We start from the raw sequence: 9,381 nt of genomic DNA on the forward strand, positions 1-9,381 counted from the left end.
CTTTGGTGTAAACACTTTACCAGTTGACTTATTTGAAGTGGCATCTGATGACTGGAAACGTAGACAATTGGTTAAAAATGGAATTGATCTCATTTTGAAACATCGTTTTGATGGACTGGATTTGAGTTGGGATATTCCAATAGAAAGGTTAGTTGTTCTTGTTCTTTATTCAAAAAGTGATGTTAGCAGAGCGAATTTTTTCAATAAGTTTATCTACTGGTTTGGTAATAAGACATTTCCCACTTTTCATTAGATTCGATCCAAATCTTCATTTGCAATTCGTGAAGGAATTGAAGGAACATTTGCAATGGAACCGACTATTACTCTCCGGAAAAATCAATGCAGACAACGAAACATTGAATAATGGCGATTATTTGTCAGCTTTATCTGGTCAACTTGATTTGGTACATTTTACACCAGACTATCGAATTGATCCTAAACAAAAATATTACACAGTTACGGAAGCATTGAAAGATTACGCTAGTTCACAATTTGAACATGTGATCGATAAACTAATTGGATCGGGTGTACCACCATCGAAAATAGTTGCTGGTTTAAATTTCGGAGGTCTCAAACTCGACACTGCCTATAGGAAAAAACGTTATTTGGGCTACAATGAAATCTGTAAAACAATATCAAGTGAAGAGTGGACGAAATTCTTTGATTCTACCGCCAATTTGGCTTTAGCAAAAAAGAAGGACGTCAGAATCGACTTTTGGCGTTATGTTATTGTGTTTGAAAATACGCGTTCAATCGTACAACGAATTAGGTTTGCTATGAAACGAAATTTAGCTGGTACTATGGCCTCCTACATTAACACCGACGACTTGCACGGAAAATGTGAAATTGATAATGAAAAATATGATGATTTTGCATCGCCACATATTGCAATCACTCTGGAAATAGCCGGAGAAAATCATCCAATTCCCCTTCTGAATACGATCAATCTAATTATGGTTATGGCACTGTTCGAAATTGATCAAGAAGCTAAATTATCTAGTGAAGCAGCTTAATTCAATTGGTAAAAAGTATTTTCCATGCATTTTATGAAGGATTTAATAAATGATTTGAGATTAATGTCTATTTTACTTTTCAACACTGAAATTTGGCTTATTTTATAAAAATTTATTGAAAAAAAATTAAAAACAAACAAAATAAAAATAAAAGTAAAAGAAGCAAAATAATAAAATCGTTTCAAAACTGGCCGTTGAAAATTCATTTGAAATCATAAGCTTTATTCCCCACAATTCACCAATTCAAAAATGGATGCATTCAATACTTCATCCGAATGAACCAGTGACAGTTTTGACACTTGCGACATTGTGTTTGTTTTTGTTGTTTTGATATTTTTCAAGTATTCATTAAGAAGTCAATCTATTTCTGTTTTCTTGCAACAAAAAAACATTTTTTAATAAAAATATATCGATTTCAAAAGTAAATTTTCAAATATATCGTTTTAAAATGGTTTCTTTTACCGATGCACTTAATTATGTTGCGTATAAAAATCCAGTGTCTCAGTTCACGATAGCCGGTATAAGTCAGCTGGCTAAGGCATCGGTGAGTATAACTATAAATGACGCAAATTCTATTTTCAAAATTAATTGCAATCTAATTTTAAATTTGATAACATTTCCCATAGGGTTTGCACACAAAACCATCACATGCACGATCGATTGCATCAAAAGTGGTGTCAGATGTGGTTCCAATTTCAAAGCAGCTGGGTTCGAACTATCATTTGATTCGAGTGGCTGCTTTGAGTGGAGCTGCGGCCGTATGTTTGGCAGCCTATGGACGGCATAGCCTGAAGGAAACAGCTGAAACCAAAGAGTATCGCCACATTTATGAGAGCGCCAATAACATGCACTTCATTCATTCAGTCGCTCTGCTTGCTACACCTCTCACCAAACGACCACTAATTGTAAACTCCTTTTTGCCAATATTCATTCACTATCGATTCATTCCCTTTCCAATATATTTGTTGATGGTAAAATGCATGAATCCATTTCAGACTGGGACACTATTCATCTCGGGAATGCTTTTGTTCAGTGGCACATGCTATTACAAGGCAATCAAAAAGTCAAAAGGCGAAAATGTCGAGAATATTCCATCACATTTAGCTCCATATGGCGGTGTTTGCTTGATTCTTGGCTGGCTAAGCATGCTGTTCTAAACCATTGAATTATTTTTGTGTGTGCAGCAGCTCAAACAAATTCGTTATATTTACTAAATCAGAAGCGCATTACGAACATACTTCCTGTAAAATATCAGTGAGAAAAAAAATCAGAATCACGTGTGAATTTATTATTTTGATAATTATTATTTAATGCAAATAAACAGGGCTTACCAAAATATTTACGAAAAATCCTGAAATATTTATTTAATATTTACGATAAATCCATAGAAATATTTACGAAAAGGGTAGAAATAGCAAAAATATTTTCGAAAAAAAAATTCAATAAGAAAGAAATCCCGTAATGGAAAGTAAAAAAAGATTCAATTCTATGAACTAAAAATTTTTCTTTCTTCTGAAAAATGATTGAAAATTCACGCATAAAAGTGGGAAAACACTCTGAAAATTTAAAATATTCAAAAAACAAATGTCACATCTAGGAAATAGGATTTTCGAAATTCACTCTATCTAGAAGATTTCGTGGCCAAAAAGAAATGTAAAAGTTTCGTCTTTAAGAAAAAAAAAAAAAGCTTCTATGAAATCGACGTTTGAAACTTGATTTTATCTAGTATGAAACATTGCCAGAAAATAAGTGGTGCCCGGAGAAACTGCGAGAAAATCATAAATAAGAATTTAAGCTTATACCATCGTGCACCAGTATGATGTGTACACATTTAAGCATTTCACGTGTAAACGCGAAGACTGGCCATTCAGAACATTTTTAAACCAAATCTAATGTATTTGATATCTTTTATCTTTTATGCAGTTCATCTTCTGATCAATGACAAACTCGAACAGTAAAGTCTGAGATGAAATTCTCATGAAAAATTCGCAGAATATATGAAAAATGTACGAAATATTTACAAAAAATGACAAATCGTCCAAATATTTATTCATCCCGAAAAACGGCGAAAATATTTATTTAAATATTTATTATTTATGTAAATATTTTGGTTAGCACTGGCCATAACGCTTTTTGCTGGAACTCCACAAAAGTTGCAGGTTCCTTTGCCTTTTAGCTCGTTTACTAATTCACCTGCTTTCACACGAGAAACCCTATTCTTCTCTTCCAGGGTGAAGAAAAGTTCTTATGTGATGCAGTGCATCTTTACGTGCCCCACAATATTTGTCACAAACATTTGCCCTTCATACTTCAGTTGGATTGAAAAGCTCCAAAACTGTAAACAAAATCAATTGTTGTTAATTTAACAATTTTAAATTAAAAATGAAATAGACAAAAATTGAAGAGAGTTTTTATATTTTTGTTCTGACCAAAGAAGGAACCTAGAATGGAAAAATTGGAATAAAAAATAATCAAATTAAAATAGGTATGCATTTTAAACTAAATTTTTTAGTTATCATTGTAAAGCTAAGTACACAGTTCCTTGTGAAATGAAAAAATTTCCCCGGTGAAATTTTCACAGGTGATATTTTTATGGTGTTTTTTATTTTCGAATTGCAAGCATCATGATTTTTTATGTATAAATCAGCTAACTCATTCCAATATCAACACGACACATGAAAAAATTTGGTTTTTGAGTTCATTCTTCTATGTGTTTTGTCTAAATAAATTTTTTTCACGATCGTGAAAAATATTTCGCGTGCAAAATGTACGCGAAATTTTTTTCACGGCCATGAAAAAATAAGAAAGATCAAAATAAATTCAAGTTTGAATTCAAAATTCAAATTTGTTCATGTGTTGTGTTGATATTGGAGGGAGTTAACTGTTTCATACATCAAAAATCATTATGCTTGCAATTCGAAAATACAAACCACCATACAAATATCACCTGTAAAAATTTCACCGGAGAAATTTTTTCATTTCACGAGGAACTGTGTACTTAGCTTAAAGAACAAAATTCAATCATGTGTTCGAATCATTTCAACTACGGATTAATAATTAGATTCGATTGGAATTTGCTACTGACTTGCCACCTAGCTTGCCACGTTCGTTATATCAGCTGTTTTCCCACATTGGGCTTGACAAAAAATGTTTTTTTCATCATCGATCATTCCTGATTCATATTCGCCGAATTTGCATGGCAATCAGTAGGTGTAAGAAACCGAAAGAAGAAAGAACACATCATTTCGAATGCGAATTTTGTTTTTTTATCTGTTACCATATTTTGTGCAGTAATTTTGTCCGCATTTTATTGTTTCTATTCAATTATCACATGAAATAGCTGAAACTGCTGACGTTTATTTTATTATTGATAACGTTTGTATGTAAACAAATTGGTTGACGCTCATCCAAGGGGCATAAATAGTGCGTAGTCGGAATTCGCTTGAAAAATGGCCACAATTCTACTTTGTTCAGTCATTATGCCAAGTGAGTGTAAGCAAGACGGTATTCACCATTGTATTGCATCTTCGATGCGTGCGATTGTTTGGTCATTTGTGCTGTAAATTTAGGTGAATATAAACAAAAGAGAAACGATAAATGTGACAGTTGCACTGGCACTCGTGATCACCGAACATTGTTTACCAAATCAAAGTTTGACATTCGATGAAAGCACAACAAGATTAAAACTCTTTTTGTTATCACAGAGCATAGTAGACCGCCCCTTGTATTGCTTTCATCACTTTTTCATCATTAATTCGTGTCTCTCTTTTCCGCTTGTTATCAGGAACATTTGGGTTATCAAACCGTTTGGTTTCAGTTGTTTCAATTGCGTTAAAATCGTTTAGACTTTTATCTCAGTCGTAAGAGCGTTCAAGATTCTGTTTAGAAAGTTGTGTGTTTCATAACAGTTCAATCTGTCAAGTTGAAAAGAAAAACCCGTGCAGCCGTTTAAGAAAATAAAAAAAAACAACACAAAATGGTGCGACTTTTCATAAGTGATCGGATTTTTATTGATGGAAGTTTTCATAACGGCGGTATCGTGGTGAATGACGATGGAAAAATTGAAGAAGTGTTCAAAGATTGTGCCAAAATCGAACAATGGTTAGATTCAAATGAACACATTGAGGTGAATACTTTGAAAAGATAAATATTTTCATTTCATTTTTTTCTTCGGTTCTTCATGTTTCAATGAAAAAAAAACTCCCGAAACTGATGTATTAATAATTCTCTTTTTTCAACTAGACATATGACTATACGAATTTGGTGATAATGCCGGGTTTGGTTGATTCACATGTGCACATAAACGAACCGGGTCGTACTGAATGGGAAGGTTTTAAAACTGCCACCAAAGCAGCAGCAGCCGGAGGCTTCACTACGATCGTTGATATGCCACTGTAAGAAAAAAGAAAGAAAAAACCACACAAATTTTTGCAAAATCATAAGGAAATCTCGCTCTTTATTTACAGAGATAACATAAACTAAATTGATATAACATGTGGAATCCATTTCAATATTCAGTTCAGTTCATTTAACCATTGTTCTATCGTTTAATGCCATTTAATGGATCAGGTACACCTCTCATAGGTTACGATGTTTTGGCCTTCAGTTCATTGTACAATGCGACACAATGATTTTCCAAAAATTCAATTTTCTCCGTTTGTTTGGCCAATTGACGTTGGAGTTTTACGATTCGATCGATGAGTGCTTTCTTTGACGGTTCTTGATTATCATTCGGTGTGACGTTGGAAGTTGATTGTTGTTCGGTGTGTCGTCGTGCTTCTCCATCCGTCCCAAAACCGCTGTCAGCCGACGGAGACGATTCGTTCGACCGTTTCCGCAGTGTAGTCAATTCACGGTTCAATTCTTTCACAACTTGAGAATGCTTATTCTTTGACGCCTCCAAATCACCAATAACATTGTCCAATTGGTTTCGCAATGTTTCGCTGTGGTTTTTCTCATCGGCCAAAATGCGATTGAACAATTTAATTTCATCATTATGCTTCAGTTTCGCCTTGATCAGTTCATCTTCCATGTCTTTGACTAGCTTCACTTTTGTCTTGTGCTCTTTGTTCAGTCGCTCATTATCTAACATCAGTGCGGACGATTTTGAATTCGCTAAAATCAATTTATTCTCCACTAAAACGCATTTTTCTGTTAAATCTTTCAGCAGCGCCAAAAATTCATCCTCTTTCTTGCGCAATGTGGCCATCTCTTCCGATTGCTCCTTGTAACACTCTTCGATATACTTCAATTTGTTGATGGCCTTTATCATACTCTCGTTTTCACTTCTCTGATTACTTAAATTACTTTCGCTCAGCTCGAGTTTTGACTGGAGGTCTTCGTATGACCGACTCTTTTCGGTCATGGATGTTTCCATTTCATGAAGTTTATCCTGTACCGCTTCCGACTTTTCCTTCTCCAATTCGAGATCTTTCGTTAGATTTTCATTCTTCTCGAAAATTATCGTAAATTCCGATCTCAAGTCACTCAAGCTCTTTTGCAATTGTGCAATATTTCGATCTTTCTCGTCAATCATATGCTTCAGCATAATCATTTGAGCGCCTTGTTCTCGTTCACACTTTTTTTCCGTATCGATTTCGTGTTGACGTTGCTCGTTCAATTGATTCAATTGCTCGGTTGCCTCATTCAATTTCTTTTCCAATTCTAATTTTAACGCTTTTTCTTGCGTTAAATTCCGTTGGTTCCACTTGAGTTTCGTTTCACATGTTTGTAAATCGTATTTCAAATTTTCATTCTCGCGAATATGGTCGCGCATCTCTTTGTGCGCTCTGTCACGTTCACCGCAAACGAATTTTAGCCGATTGGTAAGTGCTTCGACTTCTTTTTGTGAATCGCGTAATTTTCGTGCCGATAAATCTTTTGCCGCATTTGCATCGATGATATTCTTTTCCAGCATCACATACCGTACGACGGCTTGCTCTTTTTCCTTTTTTCCGGTTTCATATTCACGACGCAATGCATTTTTCTCTGATTCAAGTAGAGACAGTTCTTTTTTTTGCACCTCAATCACCTCTTCATTGTGTCGCAAAAGACCTTGTATGTTGCCATATTGTTCTTTTGTTTTGCTAAGTGCCTCCTTCAATCGGACATTCTCTGTCAGCAAATCATTTTCGATGCTCGTCTCTGTCGCCTCATATGTGAATTCATTGATATTCTCACAATCGTGCTGTGATTGTGTCAGTGATAGTTCGATGGATGGTGCGACATCGATTTCACTTTTGGCTTGTTCAACTATTTCGATTTCATTGAGCTTTTGATAACCATCGACTTCGTCTGTTTTTCCACCACCATTTGTTTGTTCACCGTCGTTTTGATTTTCACTACTCATTTTCTACGAAATCAGAAATTAAACAACAATTTTCAATTATAAATATATGGAATGAGTCTAAATGCATTATACAACTCACAAAGTGTTATGATGAATGTAATGTTCCGTCTGGTTTTTGGTAAATTGACAAAATAACCATCTGCCATCAAGTCATTTGCATTGCGCATGTGTCCGAAACATTCAGAGCGACAATTTAACAGTGCTGAATTTTTTTATCCCCATATTTGAATACATAGCAATTCGATTCCACCGACAACGACCGTTGCAAACTTGCGGGAAAAACAGAAAGCTACCACCGGCCAAATTTGCATTGACGTTGGATTTTGGGGCGGAATCATTCCCGGAAATGACAAAGAACTACCGAAGTTAATTGAACAAGGCGTCGTAGGTTTCAAGTGCTTTCTATGCCCAAGTGGTGTCGATGAATTCCCTAATGTTAACGAAGAAGATGTTGAACTCGCCTATCAACAACTCGCTAATTTGAATGCTTTGATTGCGGTAAGTCTTTTTAGCACTACATGGAATGTAGGTTACTGTAGTTGTTTTTTGTTTTGTTTTTTTCAAGAAAATTTAAAGAGTCTTTAGGCCACTTTTTCGGACCGTAAATTAATTCATTTTAATATCCATATTTTTTTATTTCAAATAAAGCAATTACGCCTAATTGCAAAAATGAAATATGTTCATGTTCATGTGATTCGATTTTGAGATAACTCAAAAAAAAAATCACACTTTATTCGTTACCAATGTGAAATAATGTACGATGACCATTCACATTGAATGTACAATGTACATTGTACATAAAACATAAAGTAAAGAATACAATATCATCCTATAAATTCATTAAATTTTTTTATTCTTTTTATTTTATTAAACATCGCCAAGCTCTGGCTGAATATAATGTGGGTTTTGATTAAGGTTTGACCGGAAAAGAGTGCAAGACTGTTACAATTATTTAGAATAATAAACAATTAATAGCAGTAACTTTCAATAACTTTCAGTTCTCGCCTCGTTAAAAACCTGGCTCTTTTCGTAAATTGTGTGGTAATCACAATAGTAGGAACATTAAAACGAAAACAGTCATACAACCAAGATGGAAATGCTTGATATTATTCTATAGCAAACGGTCCAAGATAACCTTTGGTAAACGTTTCCAAAGGGGACAAATGCTATGTGACAATATCAAAATGATTTATAACTAAAACTTGTGAAACAGACATTTCTAACATCACCCCGTCAACTTTGTCGTCTTCAGAAAATATTACGTCCAGATCAAACATAATTGTTAACTTTTTAAAATAACTTTCAATAATCAAACTACATTCCATGTAGTGCTTACGATAATAATTTGATGAGAAACATCAAATTAACTAAACCTTTTAAATTTATAAGCTTCAAGAACGCATAGAAGAGACGATCTGCGGTCTTGTTTTACATTGTCTTCATTTTTCAAATATGGAATAAATATAAAAACTTGACCACTTTTTCAATAGAGCTGAATATGCCTATCGACCGTCCATGAAATAAAAAAGATTTTTTCATGTATGATTTGAGCTGTCCAGGAATGTCGAATGCAAGTGTCTCACTCGTCCAATTTATTTTCACCAACTAGTACTATGAACAATCAAAATACATAGAATTTTGTATTGTTTGATGCTTCAAAGAAAGAGCAATGATAAATGCAAGAAAAACAATCAATTTTTGTAAACTGTCAAAAAAAAATCGGTTTTATTGTTAAAACAGAATTGGTTAAAAGGCGTTTGTGTACAATGTTACATATAATATATAAGTAGAATAAAAGCGGCACATTTTCCATTTCTAAATGAGGTAGTTGAGTCATAAGCCCTGTGTATATTTGTACTTCGTTAAAATTCGTGCAAAAAAAGAGTATTTTGATCACATGTGAGTGAGTATATTTATCTAAAACATTTATCTATCAAGTGTGATTCTATTGGGTGGAAAAAACATTTTTCCATTTCACGACACTTATTGCGTTTATTGATGAAAGTACATTTAAGCATT

The 9,381-nt window shown here is 34.0% G+C and overlaps 2 protein-coding genes and 1 long non-coding RNA gene across 3 annotated transcripts; 2 read left to right on the forward strand and 1 right to left on the reverse strand.

Moving 5' to 3' along the window:
- The first annotated feature begins 51 nt into the window (after positions 1–51).
- Positions 52–611, forward strand: LOC129568956 (uncharacterized). The gene is made up of 3 exons (XR_008687996.1): positions 52–147; positions 254–404; positions 547–611. It is a non-coding gene; the product is annotated as an uncharacterized LOC129568956 (long non-coding RNA).
- Positions 612–1,327: 716 nt separating this feature from the next.
- On the forward strand, positions 1,328–3,443 carry LOC129568955 (transmembrane protein 256 homolog). Its single transcript, XM_055447296.1, has 3 exons — positions 1,328–1,557; positions 1,640–1,918; positions 2,009–3,443. Exons 1-3 carry the CDS (start codon positions 1,462–1,464, stop codon positions 2,168–2,170), a joined length of 537 nt encoding a protein of 178 aa, XP_055303271.1. The 5' UTR covers positions 1,328–1,461; the 3' UTR covers positions 2,171–3,443.
- A 1,972-nt stretch (positions 3,444–5,415) lies between these two features.
- LOC129569120 (coiled-coil domain-containing protein 186) lies at positions 5,416–7,507 on the reverse strand. Its single transcript, XM_055447636.1, has one exon. The coding sequence runs from the start codon at positions 7,360–7,362 to the stop codon at positions 5,599–5,601; it is 1,764 nt and encodes a 587-aa protein (XP_055303611.1). The 5' UTR covers positions 7,363–7,507; the 3' UTR covers positions 5,416–5,598.
- Positions 7,508–9,381: the final 1,874 nt, after the last annotated feature.

Source organism: Sitodiplosis mosellana, unplaced genomic scaffold (assembly GCF_009176505.1).
Source record: "Sitodiplosis mosellana isolate CC-2019 unplaced genomic scaffold, AAFC_SMos_1.0 Smas_scaffold_30, whole genome shotgun sequence".
NCBI classification, from domain to species: domain Eukaryota; kingdom Metazoa; phylum Arthropoda; class Insecta; order Diptera; family Cecidomyiidae; genus Sitodiplosis; species Sitodiplosis mosellana.